The sequence below is a fragment of the Xiphophorus hellerii genome, chromosome 20 (assembly GCF_003331165.1).
Source record: "Xiphophorus hellerii strain 12219 chromosome 20, Xiphophorus_hellerii-4.1, whole genome shotgun sequence".
Classification (NCBI taxonomy): Eukaryota; Metazoa; Chordata; class Actinopteri; order Cyprinodontiformes; family Poeciliidae; genus Xiphophorus; species Xiphophorus hellerii.
In genome coordinates this window covers 6751395-6773914 of record NC_045691.1, presented here as the reverse complement: position 1 = coordinate 6773914, position 22520 = coordinate 6751395, and the positions used below count along the sequence as shown (strand labels likewise).

The following is a 22520-nucleotide window of genomic DNA, read 5'->3' as shown; positions in this document are numbered from 1 at the left end:
ACCAAAAGTGATGCTTTTTGCACGAGTCAACTTTTAGTTGTTGACTCATGGTTATTTATCTAAATAAATTCAGATAAACAGTGCATCTTAGTCTGACCCTTTCTCATGTATTGGTTGTGATGTGACAGGTGGTTTTGTTACAGTTCCTTTGTCAGTAATGTTAGAAATTTTGTGTGCAGCTATTGCAACTTTACCTGCAGCCTAAGAGAGTGAGGATTTATTTATTTTGAACCAGAAGTAAATGATAAGGGCCCAACAGTTACTTTCAGCAGGCATCTTGAGTACAGCAGTATAATTTAATTAAAAATTTATTGTAGAACATCAAAAAGGACTTCTAGCACTGCCGTAAGTAGTAACCCACTATATTCCAATGTACAAATCTTAACAAGACCCATTTCTAATTTGAGGAACTTGAATTGAGTGTGGTTTAAAATGGCAGCAATAAACAATGTTCTATTCAAGAATGAATGGCTGTCACCAGAGACTGTGAGGAAAAACCTTTGCTACTTGCTGCAGCAACAAGTCACAATAATTCCACTGGAGAGCAGGTTGCTGTCTGAGGTGTAAAGACGTCTTTGTCGGACTGTTTCTCACACTCGTATGTAAACGTTTCAAGTAGTCTTTTCTGCACTTAAAACTTACCTACAAATTCAAGGACCACATCTTTTGTGGCTTTCAGAGCAAAAATAAGACCAATGCCACAGCGCTCTGATACTCAGTTCTTGTCCATGTATTGCACAACAAACATTTTGAGGAACATACATGCACAGACCTGACCCTAGGCATTGCACTGCGGTCAACGTTGAGTTTGATTAAACTGACTGTGGTGTTCTGGGTCATACAGTGCACAGCTAATTTATACAAGATATCCATCAAACTCCTCCTGACTAAGCTGAAAATATCTGGTCAATAAGGAGACAGAGCTCCCACCCCCCACGTCATCACAACTTTCTCTTTGTCTCATTCACCAACAGTGCTAGCGTAGGTTGTAGCACCAGCCCTATGCACCATGATGGCTGAGAGCACTGCTGCTCTTGGCTTGTCAACTATAACCTTAATATCAGCTCATTATTTTTGAAAACGCAGCGCTATACACTATGAAACGTCGTGGTTTCCAGCTGAAGCCAGTGACAAGCACAACCCAAGCTGTTTTTGGTTTAAGTGGACCGTTAGCCATCAAAACCCCATAGGCCTTGCATCCTGTGGGAGAGTGTGCCAAAATCCATTAAGATTCTGTATGCAGAAGGTAGAGAAGGGAAGGAACTAAGCTGTAATTTATGTAAAAACTTTGAGACCTTCTGTCACTTATGGCTTTATTTTCTTCCACTGTGCCTGCAGGTATAGCCTGGAAAGTATCTTGGACATATACATCATCTATGTGAGTGGATGCTTTGTCAGCTGACATTGGTTGAAGCCACTTCAGCTGGCAAGTGAGGGAGGAACTGTACCATGAGCCTGCTTTGCCTCTCCTGGGTGTGATAATGTATGGTTTGTGTGCATAAATACTACGAAGAGGATAAACTGTAATTCATTTCACAAACACGGAAAGAGCTTAGCTAACAAGAGGATCTTTACTCTGCATTCATACACCAAAATGATTTAAAAAAAGAAAAAAGGTCAGGGGGAGATGTCAGCAAGATTTTGCATGGCATTCCACTGCTGAGTTCCACTCCATGCGGCTCATTCTGGCTTCATTAATGAATGCACTTATCTTCTTAGAACTAACTTGATTGGTGATTTACAAACGGAGTTGTTGGAAAACTGTTTATGTGATAGTTGCTGAAGTTACAGGAACAACAGTACAGTAAATGAGAGCAAATGTACTGCAAATTTGGTCAAATTAAAGAAGTATATCAGCAGCCTGGCAGAGAGCAGTGTACAGATTCAGGGCAATGATGTTATGCAAGCTGATACATTATGCATTTTAAAAAGATTTCACTTTTTTAAAGATTTTGCAAGCCTTTATTTTATGTATACTGAATGTGTAACCATAAACTAATACAATTATTATTTTTATATTTCAGTTTTAGCCAACTAGTCCTAGTGAGTGGTCTATTACTACACAAGAAACAAATATTTTTTTCAAGCAATATTGTTTTCACAATAGAATAACTTTTTTAATATTGTACTGCATAAAGTCTACATATAATGTTAGCACATTGTGAAATTCCTAGTATCGTGCAGGCCTAACTCTAACAAAATATCAACGTTGATGCATTCTTATGTATGAATTCAGACAGGTTTCATCAGAAAAGCTAAAAGGACAAAAAATGAAATTACCTTAAATGTATTTTTGACACACAATGTACTGTATGCAGCAATATCAGGGTAAGAGGATTAAAGCAGATTAATAGATGAGTTATTCATTGATTCAGCTTTATGCCATACAGCTCATTCCTGATGTAATCCTTTAATTCAACATATCTAGACCTGTATGACTCACGCAGCCTTGTTGTCACAAGAACCTTCATGGATCTTAAGATGAGGTCAGCACCACATTTCAAAGTTGGAGTGATCACATTTTCTTAAACACCTCCATCATGTTTTGATCAGATCTTCTCCAGAAAGCCAGGGTACTCGAGCAGAACACTGTTTTTTTTTCTTTTTGAGCTTACTGATCTCAGTTAACCGAGCTCAGCTGTGACAAACAGATGAAACATATAACCTCTGGTCCTAACACAGCTCTGTGGTCTGAGAAATGTCCACAGTTAGCCCTCTGGGCAGACCATTTTACAACACATAGCCATGTTTTCTGAGAAACATGACTGTTGGAAGGGGAGTCTAATTCGGTTTTCTGCAGTCCCTGATGACAGAGCTATCAACTTTCCACGCTATGTTCTTTACAGAAAACATGATAAGGCTTTTAGTCAGATTGTGGACGTCCTTTGAGCTACAGTTGAACGAAATTATTTAAATGTAATCTGACATAGTTCTGACGAAAAAAAAAAAGTAAGTCATGTGTGGAAAATGTGTCAACGTTTAAAAAATGATATGATCTACTTTTAAACCATCATGCTGGAAAAAATGTGGTATAATGTTGCAATCTTTTATTTACACACTGAATAAATGGGATAAAATCAGCTTTTGAACATGCATATTTAAGTTATATTATAAATGGGCATCTATAAATACACAAAAAAATGTGCTGCTGCAATACTTCAATATATTTTTGCAGTTATTGCAAGTGAATTGGAGAAAATACAAAGAGGGTGTATTGGTAAGAGTAGGTGTGCAACCATACAAAATATTTCCTCTGATCATTTGCAAATGAGATAAAGGGCTGTGCAATTAATTGAATTAGAGTTCTGCTCCAAACAATTTATTTTGTGGTGTCCTTTCTCAAAGCCTCTCAAAATAGCTGAAATCTTGAGCAAATTCTCCTGACAGAGCTGAAGAAAGGCTATGTGGCCCTCAGTGCATTTCCAGATCTTTGTTTTTATGTTTAGTTTTGGAGGGATGACTTCTTCACAAGGTTTTACTTCTGTTCTGGAGTTAATGAGGACATTTCTTACCGAAACACATTAATCTCTTAGACACAAAACCCATCTCCATCCTGAATGCCATAATGACTGGACATTCCCAAGCTGTTTAATCTGGCATATAATCAGGGGTGAAAATTACACATTTTCTCCACCAGCCACAGTGGCTAGTATTGAACATTTTTAACCAGCCACTCAGACATTTCACCAGCCACTGTTTTTTTCTTTCGATTACAAACCCCACAAGTACAAGCAAATTATAGAAAATGTGTTATTTATTCTTAACTCTATTAAAACCAATTTACTGATATAAGTTTACCATAAAAATGTGCAAATACAGAATAATTTAATATAAAGCATGGACACCTTAACAGGGTTGCAGTGCAATAAGTTAATTTGAAGTAATTACTAACTTTCACTACACAACCCTAACATTCTTGCAATCATATGTTGAACATTTCCAAATTTTGGCAACAACTCTCCCTGATAGTATTTATTAAAGATGTGTCTAGTCATTTTTAAAATATTTTTAATTTGTATCAATAGCTGTTTTCTAACTGTTTTATTTGTTTTCCCTTACTTATTATGTTTTCTATTGAAATTAATAATTATTACTAAAATATCTCAGAACATGTTCATTATTAATTTCTCGGGCCATCATCATTCTTGTGTTACTCCAGAGTTTTTCTGACTACCTGGAGCTTAGTGCTAGCTTCCCCCTCACACACACCTGCCTTCCTGCCTGCATGAAACTTTTTCTTTATGAACATTTTCACTTCTTCTTACCGGACAGCAGCAGCTAACCTGAACTCTTCCTCAAACTGTCCATGGTCACTCTCTCTCATCATCCTCCTCCGACGATAATAAAGCCCCTGAATCGCTAGGTTAAAGTTAGTGTGGTAATTAACATATCGGTTAGTTTGACATATTTTTCTGAATGGGCTTATGCGCTTTTTAGCTTTTGTCATAGTTTTTCTGACCCGCCCCGTCTCGTATCCGCTCATTTTCTTGGACTCCGGTTAGCTGAAATGGCGCTATTTATAAACTTAGAGGGGAGGGGCGGACCAAGAAGGACTGAGGGATTTCATTGGATAAGCCCAATGTCTTATTGGGCTTATCCCAATAAGCCCAATAAGGGGCTTATTGGGCTTATTGCGGTCGACAAAAATTTGATTTAATTTAATTTTATTTGTTAAATTATGACAGCGTAGGGCCGCCAGATATGGACAGAGTCAGCGTCATTAAAAAACATGGAATTCTGAAAAAAATTAATTGTAAGATAGTAAGATTTTAATCTTACTATCTTACATTTACTATCTAAATGTCGTGTTTTTCAAACTAATTGACTAATGACCAATATAATAGTAAATATGATTTTTAATAAGATGGTTCAACACCAGTAAGTTCCTTCAGGCAAAGGTTGCATGATTGGAAGTTTGGGAGAAAAATTGCTAATGGATTCTTGCCGTTATTTGTCTTTTTTTACTGGTAGCAACCCACACTCTTTAAAAGTATTCACCGGGGAGACATAAATCTCTCCTGGGTCATGCATTGCAGAGTTGAAGATGAGGTAATAAGAAGAGGGCCAAAAGTGTTGGAAGGCTGCGTGAAAGAGGTGGGAAAGAAAGAGCAATGGAGGGGGTGGAGCTTGTGAGAGATGAGTGGAGAGGAGCAGAGTGGTGACATGAAAAGACAAATGAAGCCGGGCCGACACAAGCACAGAAGGGGGTGAAATAAAGTAGAACTGACTCCTGAGATGACATGCTGCAGGTGACTCACCATGAATCGTAGGTCATCAAAGCCATTGAGCAGGAACTTGCTCTCGTACTGCGGCAGCCCCACGTGCTCCAGCCACTCTCCGACCGGCTGGTCCAGGGCTTTACCACAGGCCCCATCTGCCGAGAGAGGGAAGCGCTTCAGCAGGGAGAAGCCGTTCAGCCGGTAGCAGCGGCACTCAGAGGACGACACATGGCATTGCCACATCATCCTCGGCCAGCAGAGGCAGAGCCGAGTGCAGCAGCACCAGGCAGGGTGGGGGGGAGACAGGGTCCAGACTGGGGATGAAGGGCTCCCACGGTACAGGCGGGGGCCCAGCTAAACTCAAACACAGGAGGAGGATAGGAAGTGCTGCAGGCAATGCTCCGGCCCCTGGAGGGGACTGACTAGACTAATATTACACCTACTGGTGCTAGTGTGACTGACTGGAGATGTCAGGCGAGGGTGGAGGTAGTGCGGGGAAGGAAGCCCATCTGAAGCTTGGTTTTCCTAATTATGTTGGACTGAGCCACTGTGGCATCTTCCAACAAACAAGGTTCACTAAACATTCCTTTAGTGAGCAGATGAGCAAGTGTGAAAAAAACAAGTCCCTAGCTACAACAACACTAAACACTACAAACAAAAAAGGCTGGATATTTTTAGGCTGAGGGAAACCAGGGAGCAGACATTCTCATATATATATAAGACATTACTATCCTAAAAGTCTCCATGTCATTTTAGATATACTAAACTCATTAGGGTGTAACACAGATATATTCAGCTCCCCCAAAATAAAGTGGACAGGGTTTTCACCACATACTTGTAAAGCTCTGGCTGAGTCCCATGGCTTCATTGGTCAACCTCTTTGAGAGCTAGGACAAGGCTCATACAATGAAGGTAGCAGCATTCTAAAGTACTGTTGAGGTACTCATGTTATTTTTTTAAATCAAGGAATACACATTTCAAGTTCAAATCATGTTTCGTCCTTACTCCAGAGCCACACAGAGTACGATCAGGTAGACATATTGTAAATCCCACATCAAAGAAACGCTGGATTTCCAGTGTGCCAATTCCAAACTCCTCAATTCATATTCAAATCCAAGAATATATTCCTCGCTCCAGGTGAACTGTGAGGCAAAAGGCTCAGTGTCCTTGGTGGTTCCAGTGCTCCCAGTGCAGCGCAGCATTCACACTCCTTCAGAGGGCTGCTGTCAGTGCGGCTCCGCCGGAGAACGTGCCTCTCATCTCTCAGAGCAGTAAATCCAGGTTCAGATCCGACGCGCGGCAGGTGAGCTCTCTCTCCTCTGAAGCGAGGACCACCGTGGGACCACAGTGCATGTTAAGCTAGCTCCTTCCTGAGGCAAGCAACCTCCAACTCTTGCTCTGAGCCCACCTGGTTCTTCTTCTCCTCGCTGGGTGCAGCTAGCAGCCTCTGCGCTCAGAGCAGAGGTTTGCTGCATCCCTTGCCTGTCTGAGACATGCAGGCAGCGCTGATGCAGGAACACACACACGCACACACACATACACACACACACGCTTACCCCTCACTGCTCACAGGGCATAACGTCCTGACGCTTCCTACTTCAACACAGAAGACCACAGACCTGCCTGAACCTAAGCCACTGCTGCCAAGTCCTTCCAACATCCACGATGGGCAATGCAGCCAGAGATCTCCCCCCACCACCACCACCTTCTTTTCATCCAAGCAAATCCCTCAAGCGCTTCTTTTCAACTTCCCCCCTCCTTCTTGCTCTCTTCTCTCTTTGCTCTCTGTCTCCCTTCAGTCTCATAGCCCCATTGCCATGCTCTGAGATCGCACTGCAGGTCTGCCGTATGCTGCCTGATGAAGTGGGGTGCTGTTCCACGTAACCACCTCTCTCCCTCTCTCTCTCTTCCTCTCTCTCACTATATCAATTCCCCTCCCTCTGCCTTCCTCTCCCTCTCTGCCTTGCACTCTCCTTCACTCCGTCTCGCTCTTTGCTTCTCAAACACACAAACAGATGCAAACACACACTCTTTGGTTGTCATCTGTCTTCCACCTCTTTCTTTGCCTTTCCCCACTCCTTGCACCTTCTTTCTCTTCAGTGTACTGATTGCAATTACACACAGCCACCCTGATCTCGTCAGCTGAGAAAGGACACCACTTGCAGAGGCAAGGTACAAGTCCAAAATCATAGGACTTGAATGTTGCGCTGCAACTGAGCAGCCCTGATTTTTCATACCATTTTTTTTGGTAGGAGATAGGAAAACAAAGAGCGCTTCTCAATCCACCTCCCTATTACCAGAGGGCTTTCATTCATTTACATCTTACTTTGATGATAGGACAAGGGAGGGCAGCATTGATTCAAGTCAGCAGAGCCTCTAATGCACTTGTACAAGAGCAAAGAAGAAAGGCGAAAAAATTATAGAGTCAGAAAAACAGACGTGTCTCTCCTGATCTTGCTCAGTCATGGCAAATGACAGTAAAGAGGCAAATTCCATTATGTACTTCCAGATGTTCATGTCACATCAAGCATTTTTGAAGCACAACAGAAGCTACTTACAGCAAAAAGCCCGAATGTACAAGCAAGATGATATAAAATTCTGATATATCTGGCGTAACAGGAAAAAAAAAAGACCACTTTGACAGACTCCACAGACTACCAGTTGAGGGGCTGCTCACTCTGTCTAATACCGGTGTTATCAGAATACAACTGCCAGGCAGAGCGTAATTATTCTGGCTCCCAAGCTGCTTGCAATCACCTCACACATTCCCTGTCAGGTCGTGAGCTAGTCAGTTAGTCATACCAATAAGAGGCAGCCCGAAAAAAGGAGCTATTGATTGAACCGCTTCTGTAATTGGGCACCTATACCAACGGCACTCAGGCCGCACAACGCTCAGGTAAAGGCCAGGTCAGTTGTGTGTGACCTGTCAGTCATCCAGGCTTCGCTTGAGGCCAGAGAAAGAGAACCCGCAATCAGGAGAGGAATGAAGGGAAGAAAAAAGAAGGAAGATAGAGGACAGAATCAGTGAAGGACAGATAAGACACTGAAAAAGACTAATAGAGCAGCAGGCGATGAAACATTTGGTTGAGATAAGGATGGTAATAGTATGTGAGAAGAACTGAAGCAGACTAATTATGATTCACTAGAACTCCTCTTCCTGCTTTAGGCTTTTCTTCCGAGCTTCACGCTACTGCAGCTTTTAAAATCCGGACAAAGCCTGGTAAAAACATCAGCCGCTACACCCATTTATTTCCGCTCATCCCCTCCCACATAAGACGGACCTAATTACTGACTGACAGAGTATCCTGTGCTCAACGGTGGGGGGAGATGGGTCACTGTTTTGTCCCCTGATTTATTAGGCCAAACTGTCAAATCTACCAAAGTGGATTTCCTCTCTGTTTGTGCACAACAAGGTCTGGACTTGCCATGAAGGAGTGCCAAGAAAGACCTGTGCACAAAAAAAAAATGGAAGCAGAGGTTGTGCCTAGATAAAGCTGTGCAGCTTTATCAGAGCAGGAGAAAAGCAGTAGCTCCTTGTCAACTCACCAAGGAGTGGAGAAAATGAGCCGCAAAGCTGAATTAATTCAGGGAAACTGAAGGCGGACGCTTTTCCTTTGAACATCAGCATGTGCCTGTACACAAACCCAGTCGATGCCTCCTGTTAGCTGCGCTTTCTCTCCTCTTCCTCCCTGTGTGTTAAGCTCATTTACTCCACAGTCGAGGTACTCATAATGGGCACAAAACGCAAGCAGTTTCTGGCTTGAGACTGAAATATTTTTTTATTCTTAAAAAAATAAAAAATAAAAAATCTCATCTGGTTTTCAAAAATCCATTCCAAGGAAATGACTGAGTCCTACATGATTTCTAACTTTAGAGGGGTATTGTACAAATCAAAGCAGTCGAATCATCTTAATAAATATTTCTTCATTTCAGTCACAAAAATAAAAGCAAAATGACAAGAAAATGCTTTCTTTATGTCTCACTCCCATTTGTGAATACTCTGAGGGCTACCTGTTTGTTTGCTTTCATCCTACTTAAGAAAAAAAAAAAACCTAAGCTCCCCATGAAAAAGGCTCTTACAAAAACAGCAACAAAGCATCTTCATAACCTCTGAAAGTACTTGCTCACAATCTACAATTATAATCGGAGCAGTGACTGGATGACTCAGCTGAATCTGGGACACTTTCAGAATGTCATTCTTCTAAATGCTCCTCTGATTACTATATACCTATAAGAGTGGAAAGAAAAGACACACTATATATCCCCTTTCTGTAATGTCTTACTTCAGAGCTCAACTCTTATCGTTTTGTAGCGGTTAATCTAAAAATGCTTAGCAAGCTGGAACTTATAATTAAAATCATAAATTAGGAGTTTGCTGGACACAAGCTTTGCTTAAAATGTATCTCAGCATCAGCTATTATAAATTCTTTTATAAACTGGGCATGTAATTATTGGTAAATGTACAGATTCTTTATTTATATATTCATCCATGATGTCTTACCGTGTAAATTAGAGAATATAAATACGCTTTCCATGGCAACTGATGGTTGAAAATACACTTAAGAAATGTTCTTGGTTAATTAAGAATATTAGAAGTGATCAAACCATTTCAAGTCACACTTGTCACAGGGTTCAAAATGAGGTGACAAAAGATATGAGAAATAACTCCACATTAAAAAATACATTTCCATGCCTGTCGTTACAGTTTAGGTCACATGGACACCTCAGATCTGACTTTTCTCCTCCTTCACTGCTTGCCTCCAGGTCACTTCTACATGCCCTTGCTGCACTTTAAATTTCACCAAGTTACCTTATTATTCCGCTCATGTTGTGTCCCAGAATCTGTAAAATATTAATGTTTTTATGATCTTGACACTCATTATACCCAAAAAAGAGTGGTCTGACTGCTTGTCAATGTTTCAAAGTAAGTTTTATATAAATATTATTTTGAAAATTTAGAGTGTTACAATTTTTATTTATTTTTTGCAAGTTTGTACATTTCTTTCAAAGAAACAAAGCAGTACTTTTGAACATTAATTAATGTGGTACACCTCGAATGTGAACCTGTCCTTCATATAGTACAGTAAGTTTGAAACTCAGAATGTCAAAACAGTCGCAGTTGTGAGAAAGGATTTTGGTTACAGTGACAAACTGTTTTTGATGTTGATGTTTTCAGTCTTACTGTATTATAGTAAATGTGGTTTAGAAAAATCTTGCATTCCCCAGTTACTTTTGATTCGCCAGATCCTTGCGATGTCTCCAGGGCATTCAGTTGCAATACATATTTTTGTTTGCATTGTACACTATACACTGTGCTAAAATATTGGTTTATTCTGCACTTTGGATTTGAGCCCAGCGTAACTTTATTTAAGTGCTATACAGACCTGAATTCAAAACTGGATAGCACTTAATCTAAAACCACCATCAGAAGACCATTTACCTTCAAATACCTTCAGTCACCTGAGAGACATATGGTATTACTGAATAAATGTCAGGTGTTAATAAATGATTTAAACAATACTTTCCTGGTCATAAATCTATAGCAGTAGTTGTAGAGCAGGTTTAGCATTGTTTGTTTTTCTTGTTGTCAGTTCTCATAATTGTGTTTTTTTTTACTCATTTAATCTTAGAATCATTAAAGAAATCCTAGTTTTATTGTTAATAAATTCAACTCATGCTTCGTCTTGCTGGTTTTTCTATAATTTTAAATAAAGTGTAATAATTTCATAATCATAAAGACAATTTTAATTGCAAGAAATATACAGATTTTACTACATTAAGAAGTTGTTCATAATCTTAAGCTATTTACACTAGCTTGATTACACAACAAAAATGTTCAAAGTTAAAGTACAAGTTAGTTGTTTCTTACTTTTTGCAGATTGATTAGGAGGAAAAGGAGCTTCTATAACTTCTAGTCAAATGTACTTCATTAAACAATCAGCAAGTGCAGCCAAACTTATAAAAGAAAAGTTTTGGCAGTTTGTTGATCTAGAGCATACAGGTGGTTGTTAACACAATCTCAAAAAATAAATACATTTGTTACAATGGAGGAGCAAATGCTGCTGCCCATGAATATGAAAAGTATTGAAAAGCCATTTCTGAAACCTATTATTCTCCAGTGTGAATGTTTTTTTCATGGATGGAAGCAATTTAAGGCAGTTGCAAATGTTCCCAGGAGTGGTTGTCACAATAAATTCAACCTTAAGGTCAGAACGTGCAGTGCTTTGTAAAACTGTAAAAAACCCAACAGGACATTTCAGATAGAATTAAAAAAGACAGGACAAGTATGGGTAGTTTGGAGGGGTTGTCAGGAAAAAGACTATATTGCCTTCATAAGAACATTGGCAGTATGACTTAAGGCTCTGTCATACTTCACCTAAAGTCAAGCAGTCGACTTCTCGTATTCTCACAAACTTTTCACACATGGTGCAGAGCACCTGGGGACACCCCTCCCACTTCAGTATTTGTAATGCCTCTAAACCAGCGTTTCCCATCCCTGGTCCTCAAGGCACACTGTCTTACATGTTTTAGAGGTTTCCCTGCTTTAATGTGCCTGATTCAACTGATTGCAGTTCAACAAACGCCTGTTAATCAGTCATCAATTGAAATCAGCTGGACTGAAGCAAGAAAATACCTAAAACATGCATGGCAGTATGCCTTGAGGACCAGGTTTGGGAAACACTGCTCTAAACAAGCAATGAAACATCATGGAGAGAGCGCCAAACTTTTCTGTAGATACACTCCCTTGTGGACAACCACTATGCAATTTCCATCCAGGAAATCTTTGTAGGCATTTTGCGATGAATTGTACTTAATTCCTCGCCACGTCTGATAAACGCCCCTCAAAAGTATTCACGCCACCTGCCGTTACTAAAACCAGATGGTGAAAGTTTACCAGTTGAAATGAAATATCAACATTGCTATCCGAGCGCATTTCTTCATGAAAGATGTCCACAAACTTATTCAGCTCTGTGTGAAATAGTTTGACCCAGGCATGGTGTCAAGTACAGCAAGATGACACAATTTCCTCTTGTGATGCAACTATGTCAGTGAATGCTGAGTTTGATGCTTTGAGAGCATTTAGGCTTGAATAGTTGTGTTAGAATGAGTCACAAGACTAATGAAACCACATCTATTGGTTATAAACGCATGTTTGTTATAACAGCATGTTTGTTGAAAGCCCAAAGTTATTAACAGAATACACCAAAGCAAACATCCAACAGTGATGGGCTAGTGTTAGAAAGTCTTGAAAAGAATGAAGGTTTTGTAAAGACCCAGTCCACTTATTTCAATATTTGTATATCTATGCATTCAACAAAATTTACTGCCATCTTTTGTCGTTTCTTGCTCCCTTAAAACTTGCCATACCTTGCTGTGGCCCATAAAAAAACACCGCACATAACTGATGAAAATTTTATCCAAGCCAATCTGTGTAAAAAGCAGTCCTGTGCAGAGAAAAGCTGTTATGTAATAAGATGAAACCTCCTTATAGGAAGGTATCTAATGGAGGAAGCTGACAGTGTAACCTAAACACAATGAGCTGGTGCCAGCTGGCCTCTCCCTCTGCACCGCCTGAAGGACACTCACTGAAGCCCACTATCAAACTATTAAAATATAAATCAACTGGGGAGAAAATGACAGTGGGGAATTTAAAATGATGTATTTTTCATAAAGAGGAAACTTGCTAGTTACAATTGGCAACAATGAGCTGTCAGATGAATCTCAGCTTAATTCCCTGTGAGTCAGAAAAACAATACATCCATTCTATACATCTGCTTTAATACTGGAAAACAAGCCCAAATTGTCACAAGTTAGAATATGTTTAAGTGTACATACACATAAATATGCACACATCTTGAATTGACCTAGCCATAAGACATATTTTTCTATCACTTTGAAAAGCTTTACTATAAAGCACTAAGACTAAAACACTATAATGGTTTACTGCAGCTTACCCATAAAAGCCAAAGATTACTTCATCAATTCTATCATGTTTTAGCATTTTCTTTGCTGAAATGTTGCACTTTACATTTCTTTCTTTTGTAAGATTACATTTCATGTGGTTGTTCTATTATGTGATACTTCTTTTGACTGTTTAGTGTATCAAACGATTTTTTTTCTGTTACTTTGTCTTTCTTGCAAGTTAAATGTACAGTATTTGTGTATGAATGGTGTTATACAAATAAACTTGTCTTGTCTTTTCTACAGTGGTGTTGCTGTTGCTGAAACCCTTCAGGGTTTATTCTAATTCTTCGTTCATCTCTTCTTTTTATTCCTTCCACTCATGTTAAAGTAAATACTTAGAATTAGATTCCAGTACTTCTTGCTTTGGGTCTCTGAAAGACTTACAAGCTCATAATAATACTTTTAATTGGTTAATTATTGTAGTTTGGGTGTTGGTGGTATTTGCTTTTTTATTTTTTTCAGATTTGAATCAGATTAGTCTTTTGTTCTTAGAAAGTTCATTCCACAGTTTCAATTTCAGATTGATCTGAATTGTTCTTCTTTGCTGCAAATAGTTTGTTTATGTCCTTGGTTTAGGAAATAGATATTGGTTGATGGATGAAAAATGTAATTCTGAATTTATAAGCGATTAGATTTTGCAAACTGCACGTCTACACGCACAGATACTTTTACACATGCACAGATATTTTGAGACTATTTCACTCCATAACAAACTACTTCTCACTTCAACTCTCCTAAGAATAGTTGTAAATGGCATAATGGAAAAACGTTGTGATGAGGTGCTCAAGGTGGAGTGCCAGAAAGAGCAGGGACTTCTTAAAGAGACAGGCCAATTTGTTTTAAATTCAGTTTAATAGTTACATGATTTTTATAACAATTCAACACATAACAGTTATGTTTTTGTGCTATAAAATGGCACTATTGGATTGGAAAATGCATATTACTGCCCCTTTAAATAAACATCTGAAAATAGGGATTAAACCAATGATTCAGATTCCACAACATGACACATCTTTTGCACATATTTTTACATCTTCCAAACATAGTAGTGTCAGTTTGCAACCCTGGCTTAGCCTCTTTGGAATAAATCAGATGATATTATTTAACATTACAATCATCTTCAGTACTGTGCTATTGCTGCAAATTTCCACATCATCAAATAAGGAAACACTACTTGTGTCTTTTTAGGGGATTCCATAAAGAAATCTAAATCTATAATTCTTAAGCTTCATCTATATAAAACTTGAAATGTTTGATCTTCTTGAGCTACTTTTTCAGAAATAAACATACATTAAAATTATGCATTATTAAAAAAAGAATTACCTGGGCTTGGCTTGGGATGCTGGTTCTTTGTTGTTTCAATGCCAGCCCCAATCAACGTCATGATCTTCTCAATCTGTTAAAAACAAGCATGAAACACTGGTAAAAAAAAAAAAAAGAATTAAAAAATACATCACAGAATCCAACTCTAGCTCACAAACTGGAAGCTCTAATGCTAATTATCAACATTTCTTATGAATGAATGAGACTTGCTATGGAGTTTGAACTGTGTGCTTCTGTTAGAATCACTGAGTGGGTGGACTGCTTTGCAGTGATGGATTGTGAGCACCAGGTTAACGTAGACAGCAGTTCGATGAGTAATCCACTGCTTAGCAAAAACATAGACAGGTACTAGGCTGAATTACAACTACGAATCTCCAGTAACTAAACATTACAATGGCCATTAGGAGTCTATAGCCCAAACAGAACCTCCGGAGGCCCTGATCTGATTGAGTTTGCAGTATCAGACATATAATGTGCTGTATTTAGACTCCACAAATACAAAAGCAATAGCTTGATGCAGCATCATGTATGCTCAGTGTGGCAGGCAGAAGCTCATGAAAAGGATGCTTTGGGCCTTAGAGCCAAGAATGTCTATTTAAAGAGACTCTGAGCTTTCAGAGCCAACAAAAAACTATTTGTTGCTTGTATTTTTCCTACATTGCCAACTTCAAGTTTTACTGATGTGCTTTTGTGGCTAGTAAACATGTTGCATGAAGTAAAAGCAAGAAACATGTCAATATTAGTTTTCTCAAAGGAGGGATTTAACTGTTGACTTTAATTCAACAGTTATAACTGTGTTTCCATTGACCATATAATTAGAATTCTGAAAATATATGTGCTTAATGGAAACACGGCAATTAAAAAAAAAAAGCATGCTATTCAGTTGTATAAATATTAGTGTATTTTGCAAAACTGCAATGGAAACACCATTACTACTGAATGCTACTAATGGCAAATGAAGAAGACAGAAAGTGGTAAGAGGATAATGGCACAGCATGTTTTTGAATTGCTTATAGTATGAACAAACTTATTAACTTGATTTTAGTTGCGCTTGGTTATTTAATTATGATGAGCAGACAGCATCCGTGATATTCGGTTTATCTGTTTATTGAACATAAGAGAATTTATCAGATCTTAAGAAAACAAATAATGAACTGACCTAAAGAAGATGGTAACACAGACCTAGTGTTTTCAATATAGATACAGTACAGACCAAAAGTTTGGACACAACTGTGTGTCCAAACTTTTGGTCTGTACTCCATACAGACCAAAAGTTTGGACACACTTTCTCATTGAATTCAATGAGAAGGTGTGTCCAAACTTTTGGTCTGTACTGTATATAAAGTACATCTGTCACTGTATACTAAGTCTACCCAACAGTCTGGGACTCATCACATTTATTGCATACACTGCATGTTAGAAGAAGAATCTCTCTCATCGCTGGTTAAGCAGCTGTCTACAGGGTGCTGAAGTGTTTGCTGACGCTCAATGCTTCAAGGACAATAAGACCTCATGCACAATACAATACATTATTCTGTATTCAGGCAAACAAAACTCACATTTTTATACCATCCAATATTCTGTAGGTGTCTGAAGAAAATAGAACCTGCATATAAATGTTTGTCAGCTGCAAGCAAGCCAACTTTCATGCATAGATGACCTCAAAATTTATGTGCAAAATATTGCAAACCAGACGGGTGTCTAAATATAGAAACCCTGGAGTAGACTTTTCACAATCAGCAATACAGGTTTTTGCAAGGCTGAAAAAAATGATTTTACTTTCACTACTGACACCAGGCAGAGACACAGCCAGGCTTATTTGATGTAATATTTAGTGTTTGAAAAAGCACTATGCTCTTCGCTAGTGGCATCAACACTGTGGAAAAGCCTTGATTCATTTGGAAGTCAGGCACGTGGGATGCATGGCATATGCCTCCAGCAATACAGACCCCACATTACTCTTTGAATTAACCCAGATACATTCTATATCAAATACAGACACATAGAAACACACACACATACACGCCCCACCAGGTGCACTTTTACCAAAACCTGTCTCCGGATATGACGCTTCTGAGAAAATCCAGTATCAAGAAAATTAACAGAGGTAAAATATTTCACAGCTGCATATTATTACTGAGCTCTTTGGCACATAAACACTGAATACAATTTTGTGACAGATATGTTAGTTACACTTTTAACCACTGGAAAAATCAAACATCATCTGACAGAAAAACCATCCAACCTTTGGTGCCGGACATGGTGATCTTTTTTGATGCAATATTTTTCTTTATGAGATTATATTTCAGAAATTGTACAGAGAAGAAAACAACACTCAATAAAAACGTTCACCATTGCCAAATATTCTCAATTAGATGAAAGTCTAGGCAGCCCAGGTTGTATGTTTGGAGTCTGTCTCAAGTGTTTTACAGTCTCTTAAATGTTTTTTGTTGTTTGTTTTTTTTATTGGTGGCCCTGTATTTAGTTAACTTCCCCAGTTTTGTTGGACCAAATGCATGGGATATCAGTCTTAAGAATTGGAGTTGGATACCCCTAATTTTTTTCTTTTCAAATATTGGATTTCACAGTATTTTATGAGATTTTTAACATTTGGGTTATTGATACCTAACCTTACTCGACTTCAGTCTCCACAACTTTATCCCTAACCGTGTCTACTGTGTTCTTCGGTCTTCCATAATCCTTTTTTTCACAAATGTTTTCCTAGAAGCCTTTGAGGCCTATGCAGAATAATTGCATTTAGAGAATTATCAACAGAATGGTGGACCTTATCTACTAATTTGGTAAACTTGGATGGTGAATAGTTGTACTGGATTTCAATTTTGGGCACATGAGTAAAGGGAGAGGAACACATGAGCTGGACATATTAATCAAGTTTAAATTTGAGAGAACCAGTGACGAGTGTTTGGGAGTCTCTAGTTAGTGGAACAAGCCCTTCAAACTATATCAGTGTACTTTGAAAAAAGCCCATCTCTTCAAAGACTTCACATGACACTCTTGTACATCTACACTGTTATGATTTTACACTACATTCCAATAGTCACTTAAGTAGAATTATTATTAAATATTCATGCCAGTGTCTATTCCTAAATCTTAGACTTTATGCAATGATCTTTTGAGCAAAGATTTAGTTTAATGTACAGACTTAAATGTTATGTTGTTAGTCAAATTGATGCTGTACAAGGGACCAAAGGTCACAACCACATACTGCTCATTCTTATTGCACTTTAGCTAGATTATCTGAATCTTTTAATGTTACTAAAGCGGGAAAATGTTGCAGAGAGGGGCCATTATTCATAATTAGAATCACTATTTGTCCTTTTAGTCTGTACGCTTTCATCCAATTAAGTTGGTGACCTGCTGTGAGATGTTAGAACAGTTTCTTTCGTTCCCTCATATTAACTATGTATATATGCGATAGGCCTTCTGCACACAGTAAGCACAGTGGTTCAGTCAGGCTGAATTATTTCCTTCATTTTGTGCATCGTCACTCTTGGTAAAAATAGATTATATGCTCACTGTATAGGTACTATTATAAATAATCAACTTGACTGAAATGGAATTGACTAAAAAGTTTCCATATGTGAATGTTAGGCATAAAACATATGGCAGCCAATGGACAATTCTTGGTTTTTTTCCCCAAGTTATTTTTCATCATAGCATAGACCATGCTATCTTAGAAAGATTTAAAAAAATCAACATCTGAGGTTAGGTGAATATGCCAAAATAAAAAATTATGATTCTAGGCCAGATCATTCATTCTAAGTCCAGAGTGGGAGAATGATGAAAAGACCCAATAGCAAACAAATCAAAAATGAACAGACTGAAGTAAGCTGTCAACATCTGGATAAGGACCATGAACATGGGCACCGATGTTTAACACAAGGACAATGGAAACAGAAAACGGTGATGGTGTGGAAACATCACCTGTTGGAATATAATTTTATATTTAGAAAATGTGTTTTCTCACAAGAGCACATCTTTCAGCCCTAAAAAAACTCTCATTCAATCATCACACAAATACCAAACATTTTATTGCATGAGTGTGTTTAGGCTTTAATTACCTTCAGCACCTGCAGCCTTTTTGGTGACATGAAGCTGGAGATTTGTTTTGTGGCAATGACATAAGTTGTATGGCACATCCAATGTTTCAGCCTTGCATTGATACTTTCACTGAAGCCAAGATTTGCATAAGATCTATCTTGCATTTCTGTAATAAGAATTTTTTCAAAGAAAGAAAACTATTTTCTTGGATAAGTTGCAGGCTTTTCAGACTACAACACAATGCATCTTAAAGTATTGCTATTCACAATGTTATCAATGTTATATTCAGAATGTTCTTTGTTTTGTTGAAACCAAAATAAATATGTTTCTGTAGTTCTCACCAAAGTAATTTCTAATTTCACTTTGTATAATTTACCAGAGTTTGACTGAACCCTGATAAGCCCTCAGTTCATCAGAAAAGTGAGTTTTAAAAAAGTGGAAAATTGGTACTTATGTGAATACAATATAGATTGGTTGTTCTTTGGTCACCAAGAACTATAGGGGTTTTATAACGAATAATGCTCAATTTAGTTCATTGGTTTATCTGATGTAGAGACACTGGAACAGGGTTTCATGTCAGTATTTCACTTTGTTTCTATTTTTTTTATTTGCACCATTGTTTCTCATCTCCTTTGTCTGCATGCTATCTAACAGGACAGAGATAATGCGAAATAATCTTAAACAATGTGCTTTAGGGATACAGAGAACATTATTGTTTACTGAGCCTGTCTCTCTCGGGCAGAAATGATGGCTGAAAGCCTAAAACGAAGGAGATAATGAAAATGATGACTCGATATATTAAACCAAGCAACAACAAAAAAAAGCTGCTTGCTTCACTGGCGTTGGTCTGAAAGCAGGATTACTGCTACAGTATCACTGTCAATAAAGACAGATGGGCCAGGAGCTCTGGAGTGAACGAGAACAGATCACATAATTATATCCAACAGTTCTGATGATCTGTAGTGATTTTTATTTATTTGACAGCTCTGAAACCACACAGCATAAATAAAGTCAGCATGAATGACAACATCCAGATGGCGAAGAAAGTCTAAATGTAGGCTGGCAAGCTTTGTGAATACTTGTATTCTACTCATAAATGTTTCCATCACGGATTCTGTTTAGTATTTTTTATAAACCTTTGTGAAAAGCTTGTTGTAATTTATGGGGATTTTCCATAACGTTTCTATTGTTGAGGACAAAACTTTCTTGCTGTAAAATACTACTGATGGTATGATACAGATGTGTTGATATTGCGTGAATTTACTATAACTGGCTGGTCAACTGATAAGACATTTAATTTCTGCTGTATGTATTTTAATCCATCTGTATAAAAGGACATCCTGAAGCTCTATACAAAACTAATGGAAAACAGCAGAGCTGGAATATTTATGAAGCCTTTCAGGGATGGCTTTGGTGCAGCTATATATGAGTGAATCCAACTATGTGTAAATCATTTAAACCAGCTGTCTATTTTTATGTTGAAAAATGTTGCGGCTATATTTTTTAACAAATGTTTAACAAACAAGTATAAAAATGCTTTCTGTAGTATCTGGCAGGTTCAAACCTAGACAAAAGGTTTAGATCAGTCAGTTCAAAAAACAAGGAATAGGGCTTGTTTTTGATTTCTATTCTAAAACACAACCAATATGAAGAACCACCTTGAACCTTTAAGAGTTATTTACTATTTTGCTTTATTGTCTACTTTTTTTGTTAATTGCCTCACAACATTATGTGTGAAGAAGATCGCAGACATTTTAGATTTTATTTTTTTCTTATGGTTGTTTTTTAAAAAGAGCTACAACATGAAAGTTATTATTAGAATGTTTAGGATTTTTACAACCAATATGAAGCCAAATTGTAATTCATCACACCCTGCACTCACCAACATCTGCCTTTCCAGATCTTTAAGATTTGTTCCCTCTGTCTGCCGCACCACTCATATTGTTAAAGAAATGTCCCCATGAGCTAATTTAATATAATGAAGCCTAGGCGCAAATTCAAACTGGAAGACTCTTTTATCCCCGCCGGGACCCGTTAATTGAAGCGACCTGCCCACAATCGTCGACCTATCAACGCCGGACCAAGCCACGTCACGTCCAATCATCGACCAAGTCCCAGCTGATAAGGACCTTCATTCATGGCGTCCTTCGCTCTCCAGCCGAGCTCAACCCACCACCACCCTTTCTCCTCCATTCGCCCGGTCCTGAGGCCCGCACCCTTCTTCAACCTCCACCACCAGTGCCGGGCCCTGGGGGGATGACGTTCCTAACAGCATCGGGGATGCTCATCTGAAGCTCATCGCTAACGCTGCGATAACCGTTATCCCCAGCCGGGGCCCGAGCGCCAAAGACTTTAAATTCTGTTTGTCAATAAACTCTTCTAATTGTCTTCTCATCTCCGTCTGAGTCTCTCCAGATTGAAATAATATTGTATAATTTGGTCCTCTTTCTTTTTTGGACTTTTGTCAAAAATCCTAATTTTCACAACTAATTTTGATTTATTACTTAAAGTATTACAATGGTGTCACAAATCTATGCGTTACAACCAGAGTTACAGAATAAGGGAATGTAGAAGAGTTTAAACGCATGAGTGCGTAAAAACCCCATGAAAGCCACTGGGAATCTCATTATGCACAAAAATGAAACTACTCAAGCATTTTTAAACACACAACCTTTGAGTACTAAGCAGATGGGGAAAAAGTCATAACAATTTTTTTTTGCATTTTTCATGGAATTGAAAATTAATTGCACAGTGACGTTGTTACTGGAATTAGTCTGTTTGTCAAAGTGAAATGTAGGAATTTGATGGTTATTTGCCTTAGAAAATCAAAAAATGTAACAAAGACATTGAGGATAAGGCCGATGTTTCATGATGAAATTAGAAATATCAAATGGTGTGCCAAATAAGAATCTGCATGGAGTGCATTGAATTTTATAGCAGTTTTTGACAAGAAAATGTCAAAAAGGATTTAATATGATTATAGTTACTTTGTCATTTTGGCTGTCTTGTAAGAAAAGCTTACTGATATTGGACAAACAAATGTTTTGTTTTTGTTGCACAAGACACATCACACAAAAAATAGATACTGTTGTCATAAATAACAGGGGAATCCTGCCAACTGAGATATAAAAAAAAGTTACGTTTATCTTATACCTCTTTCAATCAAGGGGGACTAAATTCATTAGAGAAGCTGGTACAAAACATACATTTGATAAAAACATTAAATAGTTATTTTAAATATGTATTAAGACTTTCTTTTATTCTGATATGATATGTGAACAATGTCATATTTCAGAAGACAGATGTACTAAAACAACAGAAGCGAACAGAAATTGGACATCAAAATGAACATTATCATGAAGGCGAACCAAAAAACAGGCCAGCAGCACTGAGACATCTGCTGCTGCAGGGACAAGGGTGAATGTGGTTACATCTTTGAGGTTTTCCACTGAGCATTTTCCGTAATTAAAGTTTTATTTACATCAAAGACAATCCCACACAGATTCAAATAAGTTCGAGCTTACTGGTGTAGCGTCCCACATTCATCTACAATGTGTTTCAACGTGGACAAAAATTTGGCCATTTTTGCATCAGAAGCAGTGTCGTTACATCAGCCGACTCGTTTTTATGTAAGTGAAACTGTTAACAGAATACCAAGTGCTTTTGCCGCAATAGGAAACAAAGAATGGCTTGCCGTAATATCAGCTGCCACAAGATATAGCATTTAATACACATATGCTTCCACTGAAAATGTCAAATGGATATAAAGGTTATGCTTGAAACAGTTATTTTGTTTTCACTTTCATGTCACAGTGGCTGTATACTGTGATAACTTACAGCAGTGAATGTTTCTGTGTCAGACTTCATAATCAAACTTTATTTGAGCTTTTTCTGTTGCTTAAATGTATTGATTACTCATTAAAATAAAAAAGTCAATCTGAAAGAGGTGCA

At 38.0% G+C, this 22520-nt stretch overlaps 1 protein-coding gene across 7 annotated transcripts in view; it reads right to left on the bottom strand.

The window, feature by feature from the left end:
* anks1ab (ankyrin repeat and sterile alpha motif domain containing 1Ab) overlaps window positions 1-22520 on the bottom strand; it is a 53718-nt gene that overhangs the window by 27732 nt on the left and 3466 nt on the right. For 6 of the 7 annotated variants that reach the window (XR_004337048.1, XR_004337049.1, XM_032548992.1 and 3 more), the window contains exons 2-3: window positions 14508-14580; window positions 5259-5374 (exon numbers count right to left, since the gene is read on the bottom strand). Coding sequence is in view for 5 of the 7 variants with exons in the window: in XM_032548992.1 (XP_032404883.1) it covers window positions 5259-5374; window positions 14508-14580 (189 nt within the window). In the remaining 2 variants the exon portion in view is untranslated. Of the gene's footprint in view, window positions 1-5258; window positions 5375-6054; window positions 7120-14507; window positions 14581-22520 lie in introns of those variants that run through there. The other variant, XM_032548994.1, reaches the window with a different exon arrangement.